We start from the raw sequence: 13,898 nt of genomic DNA, 5'->3' as shown, positions 1-13,898 counted from the left end.
CCCCATCACTCCCAGACTTCCAATTCAGGACGGCAATCCACTAACATCTATATACCCAAAGACTCAGAATATCAGCAATTATTTCCAAAAAAATGCAAAAATTCTCATCAAAAAGAAAACTAGAATTAGATTCAGAGGTTGCAGAGGGGGTAGAGGTCATCACAAGGGCCCTACCCTTATCACCAAAGAGAAAACACAGGCTGACACATTAAAAATTTTCAATTTATCAAAACATATTTTTAATGATAATGAACTAAGTTTACTTTCTAAAGGTTTATCTTTCTGCCCCACTTCCTCCCCTGACGAATTTGACTTGTTTATGGATCTTAATAAATTTTTGCGCAAATTGACCCTACAACGCCATTTTTCAATATCCCCCTTTGTGCCCCCTTTGTTCACTCTTCCATTAGACAATACTATGCCTGTGAGGACTAATGTACAACCCAAGTCCTGTTTCTATCCTCTCCATCATCGGGGTCCGGCAATTGAAACATTTTCAAATTTGATCAGTAAAGAATTTAAGACTATAGAACACTGTTCCAATATTCCTGATAACTTGTCCAAATCTCAGCGCACAGCACTGAGGAATTTGCAAAAAATGTCTGATATAGTCATACGCTCTGCGGATAAAGGGGGTGGCATTGTGGTACAGGACAGAGGAGATTATGTTAATGAAGCATTGAGACTACTTTCGGACACATTATTTTATGAAAAGCTAACTTTTAATCCCATTCCTAAATATGAGCTTGAATACAAAACCCTTATTGAGTCGGCCTATAATGATGATCTACTATGCAAAAAAGAGAGGAGTTTTCTTACTGTTCCCTTTCCTGCTACCCCTTTCATGTATCATCTCCCAAAAATACATAAGTCCTTGTTGAATCCTCCGGGTAGACCTATCATCTCTGGAATAGGATCCCTTACTAATAATTTGTCCCATTTTGTTGATATCCATCTCCAACCCTTTGTTTTGAAATTGCCCTCTTTCCTCAAAGATTCCACTCATTTGATTAGGGATCTTTTTGAATTGCAATCCAATTGTGATATATCTGATTTTAGTTTTTTAACTGCCGACGTGTCCTCATTATATACCAACATTCCACACATACAGGGTATGGAAGCTATCTCTTCATTTCTTACATCAGACCTCCGTTTTTCAAATAAACAGCTTAATTTTATTATTGAATGCATTGATTTTATTTTATCACACAATGCTTTTACATTTGACAATCAATTTTACAGACAGATAAAGGGGTGTGCAATGGGGTCGCGTTTCGCACCCTCCTACGCAAACCTTTACATGGGTTGTTTTGAGGAAACTCACATTATGAATGTACATGATTTTACCAACAATATCGTCTTTTATAAACGTTACATTGACGATTTTTTATTTGGAAAGGTGACGCATTTTCTGCTAAAGCTTTTATAGATTTTTTAAATAAGAATAAGTTCGGTCTCAGTTTTACGCATACATTTTCGGGGATTACTGTTGATTTTTTGGATCTTACGATTTCTAAGAATGGGAGTCATTTTTGTACTAATACCCATTTTAAAAGTGTCGACGTAAATAGCTATTTGGATTTTAGGAGTGCGTACTATACACCTTGGCTAAAAAATGTCCCTTTTGGCCAGTACCGCAGAATAAGGAAGAATTGTTCTGACGATTTTAGTTTTAATAGAGAATGTGGTATCCTAAATAAAAGGTTTATAGATAAAGGGTTTCCTAAGAGTCTAATTAAGGGGGCAGAACTAAGAGCTAGGGGTATGACACAACTCGAATGCATCCAAACACTTGCACCTAACGTTACCGATGGCAAAAAAGTTAAATCAAGTGATTATAATTTAAATTTTATTACGTCTTTTAATAAAGGTAGCAAACACATTAGGTCCATTTTTATGAAACATTGGCACATTCTGACTAGCGATCCTTTTCTTAAACCACTACTCCCTGAAAAACCGTTAATTACGTTCAGAAGATCAAAAACACTGAGGAACCTATTAGCACCCAGTAAACTGTCTAATAATAAAAAGAAAACCTTAGATCCTCTAATGAGAAATAAGGGGTCTTTTTTCTGTGGGCATAAGAGATGCCTTTGTTGTGATAACATCGCTGATAAAATTATTGAATTTTCTTCATTTAAAACTGGTGCAAAATTTCCCATTAAAAATCATTTAGACTGTGGGAGCTCTTATGTGGTCTATTTGCTACACTGTACATGTGGTTTGCAATATGTGGGTCGGACCACCCAAACGCTGAGAAATCGGGTTAATAAACATCGTTTTAATGTTAAGCAGGGTTTCCTTAAACACAGTGTGTCCCGCCACTGTGCACTCAAACACAAGTGTAACTTTGAAAATATAGTCGTGACACCAATTGAACAAATCCCAGTGGATGTGCCAAATAGGTTTAATAGGTTAAAACAGAGAGAAAATTTCTGGATTTTTAAACTTGAGACTCTACACCCTAGTGGTCTAAACGACCTTACTGAAACGTCCTTAGAATAAATGTACTATTTCTCTGAATATTTGAGTAATATCTATGTAAACGGGTTTTGAATATAAATTGTTGTTTTTCCCGTCTTTTTCTACATGCACCTATACTAATGTTTATATAAAGAAAGAAATTTTGCATAAAGAAAGAAATCACACCGTAAATGTAATAAATGTAATAACTGTAGTAATTTTTAGTTAGGAATGTTTTAATCTTATATTTACATACAACTTTAGCTTATTCAATTTATTACTCACATTTTATAGAGTCCTTATTTCTGTTCGCAATATCGTGGGGATGTTTCCGACGTTGTTCTCTGGATCTTTGCGTTCCACCTTGCGGCTCACTGCCCTTATGATTGTGTTAGGTCATTTTTGCGTTCCAATATGCGGTTCATTATACATATGTCCCATTTCGGCCACCGTATTTTTGCGTTACCTAGGTTTTAGGGACGCCTTGCAAATTTCTCTTTCAGCGCTACGGTATTCCGTCTTTTTATAAAACATCCCGTATATTTCCCCTTCTATTTCTGATCTACCTCTAGTGTACGTAGGGTGAGTTTAATAATACAAATACTTTTAAATTGTGTTTGCTTACAGCAATTTTTTCCTTTTTATTGCCACTGTTGCTCTTTATAAATGTTTTATTTCTAATTAACCATATGATATTTATGCGTTTCCCGTTTTATAAATTCTTTTAGTGTTTTAAACATGTTTTTCTGTTGTTGGTTGTGTCTCTTAAAAGACGCTTATGTAAGTTCTATTGTCTGACCTTTGACCCGCCCGTATTGGCGGTTCTTTTTTGTTTGAATGTTAATTAGTCCTCATTTACTGTGTATTTAAACATGCGTGCATCGCACAATGTGTATTGGCCTGATGAAGACGCCGGTCCGGCGTCGAAACGCGTAGCCCTGTCCTACAAATAAATATTAATTATTTATATCATTGCCTCGACATTATTAGCAGCGCCGGTGGTCCTTTTTCCTGAATCTCCTATTATTTACCTGACAGCAAAACTCTTTTGCATGTGTACGGACCTGGCTGCAGCTTCATGCTTTTTTGATACCTACTGGTATCCAATCCTCAAGGTGAGCAATTTTCTTGTGGTCATATTGCACACTATACTCCCTCGCTTTATTGCACTATGTGGCGCCGTGTCTTCTTTTTATCTTTCTAATTTAGTACATCAGTCGCATGACCAACATCCAGATTTGCACTTACCTCTTCATAGAAACCGAGGATGTTAGTTAGACGCGACCGGTTTTTCATGGATCCATGCTGGTTATTAGACTTTTCTCCGCTATATACTGTTGCAGTTCATCTCTTAGAATACCCTCAAATATTTTACATACCACCGATGTCAAACTTACTGGACGGTAGTTACTCGGTTCCACCTTCTTATATATTGGTACATCATCAGCCGTCCTCCAATCCTGTGGCACTGATCCTGTTACAAGAGTCTCTAGGAAGATGAGATACAATGGTCTGTCCATTACTCAGCTCAATTACCTTAACACTCGTGGATGAATGCCGACTGGGCCAGGGGCTCTATCAATATTTAAATTGCTCAGACGCAGCTGTACTTCCTCCTGTGTTAAGCAGGTAATATTAGGTGGGGAACCTTTATCACTGTCCCTCTGAATATCTGGCACTGGGAGTTTATCAGTAAACATAGAGGAAAAGTATGTGTTCAATTTCAGCCCTCCCTTTATCCTCTGGAATTATATTCCCATGGTCATCTTTAAGGCCCTATTCACACAACAGGGCCGTCACACGGCCGCAGTAGGAATAATAAACCCCAAATGGGGCTATACACACAACGGATTTTTTGATGGGCCGGGAAACCGGGCCATCCAAAAAAATAAATAAAATCGGACATGCCCTGTTTTCTCTTCTCCTCACAGTGCGAAGTGCATGTATTTTTTTTGCTCCCTGTAGGAGCGGAATCCCCAATCCCTAGCCACAGCTTCGGCAACGCTGTGGCCGGGGATTCCGCTCCAGGAGAAGTCAGGGACTTCTCCTGGAATGGTGGCGCTATCTACAGAAAGGTAGGGGGGGTGCCATCTATGGAGGGGGGGTTCTGTGTAGAACTACCTACGGGGGGGGGGCTGTGTGGCATTACCTACGGGGGAGGGGGGGCGGGCTGTGTGGCATTACCTACGGGGGGGGGGGCAGGCGGGCTGTGTGGCATTACCTACGGGGGGGGGGGCAGGCTGTGTGGCATTACCTACGGGGGGGGCGGGCTGTGTGGCATTACCTACGGGGGGGGGCGGGCTGTGTGGCATTACCTACGGGGGGGGCGGGCTGTGTGGCATTACCTACGGGGGGGCTGTGTGGCATTACCTACGGGGGCGGGCTGTGTGGCATTACCTACCGGGGGGGGCTGTGTGGCATTACCTACGGGGGGGGGGGGGGCTGTGTGGCATTACCTACGGGGGGGGGGCTGTGTGGCATTACCTACGGGGGGGGGGCTGTGTGGCATTACCTACGGGGGGGGGGGGCTGTGTGGCATTACCTACGGGGGGGGGGGGGGGCTGTGTGGCATTACCTACGGGGGGGGGGGGGGCTGTGTGGCATTACCTACGGGGGGGGGGGGGGGCTGTGTGGCATTACCTACGGGGGGGGCTGTGTGGCATTACCTACGGGGGGGGCTGTGTGGCATGACCTACGGGGGGGGGCTGTGTGGCATGACCTACGGGGGGGGGCTGTGTGGCATGACCTACGGGGGGGGGGCTGTGTGGCATGACCTACGGGGGGGGCTGTGTGGCATGACCTACGGGGGGGGGCTGTGTGGCATGACCTACGGGGGGGGGGGCTGTGTGGCATGACCTACGGGGGGGGGGGCTGTGTGGCATGACCTACGGGGGGGGGGGCTGTGTGGCATGACCTACGGGGGGGGGCTGTGTGGCATGACCCACGGGGGGGGGGGCTGTGTGGCATTACCTACGGAGGCATTACCTACGGGGGGGGGGCTGTGTGGCATTACCTACGGGGGGGGGGGCTGTGTGGCATTACCTACGGGGGGGGGGCTGTGTGGCATTACCTACGGGGGGGGGGGGCTGTGCGGCATTACCTACGGGGGGGGCTGTGCGGCATTACCTACGGGGGGGGCTGTGCGGCATTACCTACGGGGGGGGCTGTGCGGCATTACCTACGGGGGGGGGCTGTGCGGCACTACCTACGGGGGGGCTGTGCGGCATTACCTACGGGGGGGGCTGTGCGGCATTACCTACGGGGGGGGCTGTGCGGCATTACCTACGGGGGGGGCTGTGCGGCATTACCTACGGGGGGGGGGGGGGCTGTGCGGCATTACCTACGGGGGGGGGGGGCTGTGCGGCATTACCTACGGGGGGGGGGGGCTGTGCGGCATTACCTACGGGGGGGGGGCTGTGCGGCATTACCTACGGGGGGGGGGGCTGTGCGGCATTACCTACGGGGGGGGGGGCTGTGCGGCATTACCTACGGGGGGGGGGCTGTGTGGCATTACCTACGGGGGGGGGGCTGTGTGGCATTACCTACGGGGGGGGGGGCTGTGTGGCATTACCTACGGGGGGGGGGGGCTGTGTGGCATTACCTACGGGGGGGGGGGGCTGTGTGGCATTACCTACGGGGGGGGGGGGCTGTGTGGCATTACCTACGGGGGGGCTGTGTGGCATTACCTACGGGGGGGCTGTGTGGCATTACCTACGGGGGGGCTGTGTGGCATTACCTACGGGGGGGCTGTGTGGCATTACCTACGGGGGGGCTGTGTGGCATTACCTACGGGGGGGCTGTGTGGCATTACCTACGGGGGGGCTGTGTGGCATTACCCACGGGGGGGCTGTGTGGCATTACCCACGGGGGGGCTGTGTGGCATTACCCACGGGGGGGCTGTGTGGCATTACCCACGGGGGGGCTGTGTGGCATTACCCACGGGGGGGCTGTGTGGCATTACCCACGGGGGGGCTGTGTGGCATTACCCACGGGGGGGCTGTGTGGCATTACCCACGGGGGGGCTGTGTGGCATTACCCACGGGGGGGCTGTGTGGCATTACCCACGGGGGGGCTGTGTGGCATTACCCACGGGGGGGCTGTGTGGCATTACCCACGGGGGGGGCTGTGTGGCATTACCCACGGGGGGGGGGCTGTGTGGCATTACCCACGGGGGGGGGGGCTGTGTGGCATTACCCACGGGGGGGGGGCTGTGTGGCATTACCCACGGGGGGGGCTGTGTGGCATTACCCACGGGGGGGGCTGTGTGGCATTACCCACGGGGGGGCTGTGTGGCATTACCCACGGGGGGGCTGTGTGGCATTACCGACGGGGGGGCTGTGTGGCATTACCCACGGGGGGGCTGTGTGGCATTACCCACGGGGGGGCTGTGTGGCATTACCCACGGGGGGGCTGTGTGGCATTACCCACGGGGGGGCTGTGTGGCATTACCCACGGGGGGGCTGTGTGGCATTACCCACGGGGGGCTGTGTGGCATTACCCACGGGGGGGCTGTGTGGCATTACCCACGGGGGGGCTGTGTGGCATTACCCACGGGGGGGCTGTGTGGCATTACCCACGGGGGGGCTGTGTGGCATTACCCACGGGGGGGCTGTGTGGCATTACCCACGGGGGGGCTGTGTGGCATTACCCACGGGGGGGCTGTGTGGCATTACCCACGGGGGGGCTGTGTGGCATTACCCACGGGGGGGCTGTGTGGCATTACCCACGGGGGGGCTGTGTGGCATTACGGGGGGGGGGGCTGTGTGGCATTACCTACGGGGGGGGGCTGTGTGGCATTACCTACGGGGGGGGGCTGTGTGGCATTACCAACAAGGGGGGGGGGCTGTGTGGCATTACCAACAAGGGGGGGGGCTGTGTGGCATTACCTACGGGGGGGGCTGTGTGGCATTACCTACGGGGGGGCTGTGTGGCATTACCTACGGGGGGGCTGTGTGGCATTACCTACGGGGGGGGCTGTGTGGCATTACCTACGGGGGGGGGCTGTGTGGCATTACCTACGGGGGGGGCTGTGTGGCATTACCTACGGGGGGGGGGCTGTGTGGCATTACCTACGGGGGGGGGGGCTGTGTGCCATTACCTACGGGGGGGGGGGGGGGGGCTGTGTGCCATTGCCTACGGGGGGGGGCTGTGTGCCATTACCTACGGGGGGGGCTGTGTGCCATTACCTACGGGGGGGGCTGTGTGCCATTACCTACGGGGGGGGCTGTGTGCCATTACCTACGGGGGGGGGGGCTGTGTGCCATTACCTACGGGGGGGGGGGGCTGTGTGCCATTACCTACGGGGGGGGGGGGCTGTGTGCCATTACCTACGGGGGGGGTGGCTGTGTGCCATTACCTACGGGGGGGGGGGGCTGTGTGCCATTACCTATGGGGGCTGTGTGCCATTACCTACGGGGGGGGGGGGGGGCTGTGTGCCATTACCTACGGGGGGGGGGGGCTGTGTTGCATTACCTACGGGGGGGGGCTGTGTTGCATTACCTACGGGGGGGGCTGTGTTGCATTACCTACGGGGGGGGGGGGGCTGTGTTGCATTACCTACGGGGGGGGGGGCTGTGTGGCATTACCTACGGGGGGGGGGCTGTGTGGCATTACCTACGGGGGGGGGGCTGTGTGGCATTACCTACGGGGGGGGGGCTGTGTGGCATTACCAACAAGGGGGGGGGGGGCTGTGTGGCATTACCAACAAGGGGGGGGGGGGCTGTGTGGCATTACCTACAGTGAAATCCAAAGCCCACTAATCACTCTGTATTGAAAAATGGGGCCCCTTGATAACTACAAGTAGATGAGTAGACGTCTTTTTGGATCTACTTGTATACGCTTTATATGGCTGGCTATATGTACCTGGAAAAAATTAAGGCTCATAATTGCAACAAAAGGGAAAATTTGAACTTTCCTTCTTTCCATTCGCCATATTTATCATTTGGTACGTTTGTTAGCCTATTATAACATGTGGTATATTTTGTTTTTTTTACCATTGCATTGTAACTTTGTCATATATTGATATATTTGTGGTTCTGCTGTTCTATTGCCTGGCCAGGTGATGCGGGTGACTTTTTGAAAAATTCTTATAAAAAGGTATTGTCCAGGGAAATTGTATTCTTATATACATATTGTGAATATTTCAATGATATGGAATAAAATGTAATTATTGTTGTAAGCTCAGTGTGTGCTGGTCTTGTCCGGAAACAATTATTTTTGTTATTTTTCTTTTTATATTATATGTATTCCGGACGGCACCGTGTAATATTTATTACATTGACTGAGCTGTGGAATGGGATGTTTTTGCATATTCCGTTAACTCCCTATTCATTCATATTTGTCTCCTTCCTAGACATTTTGTTACCAGAGTGTATATAAACTTACTACACCATTTATGTAATATCTTTAAAAAAAAGCCTTAGGCCTCATTCACACGGCAGGGTTTCCCGGCCGGGTGCCGGCCGTTCATAAATCGGCCGGCACCCGGCTGCATTAGGAATGATAGACCCCTAATGGGGCTATTCACACGACCGATTTTTTGACGGCCGGGAAATCCGGCCGTCAAAAAATAGGACATGCTCTATCTTTGCCCAGGCACCCGGCCGCCCGGCTCCCATAGAAGTCTATGGGGCCGGGTATTACACGGCCATCACCGGAATGTGTTCCGAGTGATGGCCGGGTTTTCCGGAGCTTGCGCTCTATCTCCTCCTCCTCACAGCGCAGAGTGCATGTGAGGAGAAGGAGTTGATGCCATTCTGACGAATGGCATCACTGTACACTGTGTTGCAGGGCCGGGGTGTACAGCAGGTGGAGGGAGCGCTGCGCTGGCTCCCTTCCCCTGCTTGTTAAAAGCACCCTGGCTCGGCGACACCTTCGATGGCGCCGCTAGTAGCAGCAGCTGCTGCTGCGTCTGCTACTACTGCAGCGACGCCACTATAGCAGAGCAGGGAGGTATCTCCCCGCTCTGCTATGTGCTAGCCGCACTTTAGCTCCTTAAAGGAGCGGAATCCCCGTGTTTTCGGGGATTCCGCTCCTGGACAGAGCGCTTGATGTCTCTGTCCATATCTGGGCAGTGACATCAGGGGAAACTCCTGAAGCGGAATCCCCGAACACATGGGGATTCCCCTTCAGGAGCTGCCGCTGATGTCACTGTCCGGATCTGCCCGGCCCGGCACGGATGCATAACTTTATGCAAACCGGCCGGGCAGAATGGCCGATTTTACCGGCCGGCACTCGGGCTCGGGAACGACCCGGTCGTGTGAATCCCGCCTTAGATTCTACTTATAGGGCTGGGCGATTATGACCTAAATCAAAATCACGATTAATTGAACATGTGACCTCGATTACGATTAACAAACAATTTTTAGGCCACACCCCTATTTACATGCCGTACCAAGTAATATAGATCCACTGAACCTGCTGTATACTACTGTATATAATATACTCCTGACACTGGCCCTCACACAGTAGAATGTCCCTATAGCTGCCCCCACGCAGTATAATGCCCCCATACAGCCCCAGTATTGCCTAATAAAAATACATACTTACTTAACCCCATTGCAACGAAAAGTGGAGGAGATCCCTCTGCTCCTCCTGTCTGTGTGGCTCAGGACATATTTTCAGGTTCCGCTGCACTTCTGGCATATACCACCGTTCCACGGTGTCCTCAACGTCCACCCTATTTACTTCACGGCAAGCGTACAGTGCCCGCCCCAATGGTATATACAGGGATGATATGGGGGCTATATACAGGGATGATATGGGGGCTATATACAGGGATGATATGGGGGCTATATACAGGGTTGAAGGGGGCCTATATACAGGGTTGAAGGGGATTATATACAGGAATAATGTGGGTTATATACAGGAATAATGTGGGTTATATACAGGAATAATGTGGGTTATATACAGGTATGATGGGGTTATTTACCCAATGCATTTGAACTACGTATCTCTAGTCTTAACAAATCTTGGTACTATGTGTGAGGTATCTAGAAGATAAACATGGTGGTTTGCAGATCACACGACTAATAAGGCTTTAAATAAAGAAAACTATTGTGAATTCTATTATGGACCACATTTACTCAGGATGAAGATGCACAAGCAATGATTACAGGCCACAGGCACTGGGAGTTATATAGCAGAAATCACGTCAGAGAAATACCTCCAAAAGTTTAAAAAAAGACCCTTCTATGTAAAAAAAAACCAAAAAAAAAACCATAATTTAAAATGAAATGTTTATCCTCATTCACAGTAAGTTTACATAAGATATAAAAAAAGGAAACACTTCATATTAACCAATACACTTTAATCCCCGGGTACACCGAGACATCAATGTAGAGCCTTGTTGAGAACACCGCTGCCACGATTGGCGTCTCAGCTTCAGTATAAAACAATTGTCTCAAAGGCAGGAGCGGCACATTTTCAAGTTGCTGCCATGCTACTGGAAGCCATTGTCCCAAGAAATGCAAGTCTATCATCATCATCATCATCATCATCATCATCATCATCACGAGTCTGTGTCTGAGCCAGAACTGCTCTCACGGCTGATTTCAATCTGTAAGGAAGGCAAGTTGTCCAGGCGGCTTTTCTTTTGCCGAATCTGTTCCTTCTCTTTAATTAAAGCTCCCCAGGCCTGCTGCAACACGGAGTCGTCTTCTTCTGGAGCTACACTGACCTTCTGTCCCTTCTCAACAGTTTTGGGTTTGTCTTTTGGTGCTGTTCCTAATCGATTCCACAAGCCTCCTGCAATGGATGACAAATAGTAAGGTTGATCTAACTCCATGCAATATACCTATAGATTATGCTTGAATATCTAAATGTACCTTAGCGAATTAAGATGACAGCCATACCAAAACATACATACTAAGATCTAATACCAATATATACTAAGCCACCGGACCTGGAAAGGAAGGACAATTACCATACTTTTCAGACTATAAGACACTTGTCTAAGTCTTATAGTCTGGGGTCAGGGGGATCTGACTGTTTCCTTACTGATCATAAGGAGAACTTCACAGCAGCACAGTTCTCTCAGTCCCTGCCCAGCACTGATCTGTAAGATCAGGACAGGAGAAAAAAAAAAAAATCAAAGCGACGTGCACACCTTGTTCAGCTTCCTGTCAGAGACAGAACACCGCAGGATACATCATCTGAGCCTGGGTATGTGAGTAAACCACCAGGTATTAACCACCCTCTTGCGCCCTAGACCAGCATTTTAACTCTATTTTCAGAACCTCACAACCGATCAAATCAAAATGAACCTACAAAAAACTTCAAATATTAGAAAATCAAAATCACTGGGGACCCAGCCGCACCCACACACCGATGTCAAGAATAAGGGTATGTTCACACGGCCTATTTACGGACGTAATTCGGGCGTTTTTGCCCCGAATTACGTCTGAAAATAGCGCCTCAATAGCGCTGACAAACATCTGCCCATTGAAAGCAATGGGCAGACGTTTGTCTGTTCACACGAGGCGTAAATTTACGCGCCGCTGTCAAATGACGGCGCGTAAATAGACGCCCGCGTCAAAGAAGTGACCTGTCACTTCTTTGGCCGTAATTGGAGCCGTTATTCATTGACTCCAATGAATAGCAGCGCTAATTACGGCCGTAGTGGACGCTGCATTCAAGCGCCTGCACATGCCGTTACGGCTGAAATTACGGGGATGTTTTCAGGCTGAAACATCCCCGTAATTTCAGCCGTAACGGACGCCCTCGTGTGAACATACCCTTAGGCGGTCCCGTTACACAGTGACTTTGTTGAAATGAAGGACAATTGTGGAAATCATAGCCTTACATGTTCTAAGTTTGTTTTCTTAATGCATAGATAAAACAAGAGCTAAACCTATCTTATTAGGGGCGAGTGACAACAACGGCAAAACACAGAATGACATCCACTGTGCATATTTAAAGGGGTTTTCCCATAATTATATATTACCTTTCCGCACGATAGGTGATAAATATCTGATCGGTGGGGGTCCAACCACTGGGACCCACACCGATCACAAGAACAAGCTTATCTTGCCATTCCAGGGAGCCCCAAAGGAATGGAGGGTTAGTGCACATGCTCGACCACCGCACCATTTATTTCTATGGGGCTGCCAAGCGCTATCTTCGGACCCAGCGTTCGGACCCCCACCGATCAGATATGGTTTATGGGAAAACCCTTTTAACTAGTAAGCAATAATGGAGCTGTAACCTCAGTTCTGCTAACACACTCCCATTACACAGTGAAGGAGCTGCAGTACATCTTTAACAAAGTAACATGATAGGTGTACAGAACAATCAGTTCTTCATTTGGAGTTCTCTGCACAAGTGGTGAACATCTTACCCGTTTTCTTCTCTTTGCTGTCAGAGTAGAGTCCCTTCCCTTCCACTTGTTTTGGTACACCAAGCCGGCTGTGCACGTCAGAAACGGGTTCTCTGCGAGATACTGGAGTATTACTCAAAATCTTCCTAGGCTCAGGTGAATGTGGTCTTTTTCCGAGTCTCTGTCGCACATCTGCATAGGGGAATCCAAAAAAAGATTCTAGAATACAGTTCTGCTGCTAAATAGACAACTGTAAAGCTAGCGCATGCCTTTAAAGCGTCCTGAATATTCTGCTAACAACTAATCATGGTTCCGTCACGTGGCCTGGCACACGTCCTGGGTCATGTTATCCTGTTGCAAACTGAATGTCATGCAATCCAAATGAATGTGATCAATGCCATGCTTAGTCTTATTCAGTTAAAGGGGTATTCCAGCCTAAACATTTATCACCTACCGATCACCAGAAGAAAAGGCCCTGATCCCCCCAGCACTTGACTGTTTCCATCAGTTCCATAGACTTTGAATGTGGCTGCCGGACACATGCTCGACCGCTGCCCCACTCACCCTGTTTTCGTTAGGAGACCATCTTAATCCTAGCAATCTGAAGGGGATCCCAGTTGTCAGACCCCCCCCCCCTTCCCACTTAGTGGATAGGTGAAAAATGTTTTAGGCTGGAATACACCTTTAACCCATGGATGGCCTACATGCGACTCATCTATGAGCTACTACTGGTTGAAGTACTATTGTACTGGTGTAAGAAAGGTATTCGGGCAGTAATTTAACCCCTTATCGTCCTGCGCCATAAATGGATAATGGCTAAATGATATGAAAAAAGCTTGCATTTCAAAACGCAAAAAGGAAGACCTCACATAGAAACAAACAAAAAAGTTATGTTACCAGATAGCGGGGAGGGAAAAACGGAAATATACGCTGCGTCCTGAACAAAAAAATTTGTCCACAGGATATGCCATAAAATGTCAGATAGATGAAGGTCCCACCTCTGGGACCCCCACCTGTCTCTAGAACTGGGCCCCCTAATCCATCTCTATGCTTCGGTTGACTCGTGCGATTCCTGACCATGAAGAAGAAGAAAACAGCGTAGCTCGCTGAGCTACGCCAT

The 13,898-nt window shown here is 48.8% G+C and overlaps 1 protein-coding gene across 2 annotated transcripts in view; it reads right to left on the bottom strand.

Moving 5' to 3' along the window:
* Window positions 1–10,683: 10,683 nt before the first annotated feature.
* NCBP3 (nuclear cap binding subunit 3) overlaps window positions 10,684–13,898 on the bottom strand; it is a 30,653-nt gene continuing 27,438 nt past the window's right edge. For both annotated transcript variants that reach the window (XM_075854145.1, XM_075854146.1), the window contains exons 12-13: window positions 12,800–12,970; window positions 10,684–11,208 (exon numbers count right to left, since the gene is read on the bottom strand). In XM_075854145.1, the coding sequence (XP_075710260.1) occupies window positions 10,973–11,208; window positions 12,800–12,970 (407 nt within the window). In that variant the 3' untranslated portion in view covers window positions 10,684–10,972. The remainder of the gene's footprint in view (window positions 11,209–12,799; window positions 12,971–13,898) is intronic.

This window comes from Rhinoderma darwinii, chromosome 2 (genome assembly GCF_050947455.1).
Source record: "Rhinoderma darwinii isolate aRhiDar2 chromosome 2, aRhiDar2.hap1, whole genome shotgun sequence".
Lineage (NCBI taxonomy): Eukaryota > Metazoa > Chordata > Amphibia > Anura > Rhinodermatidae > Rhinoderma > Rhinoderma darwinii.
This window is presented reverse-complemented; position numbering and strand designations above follow the sequence as displayed.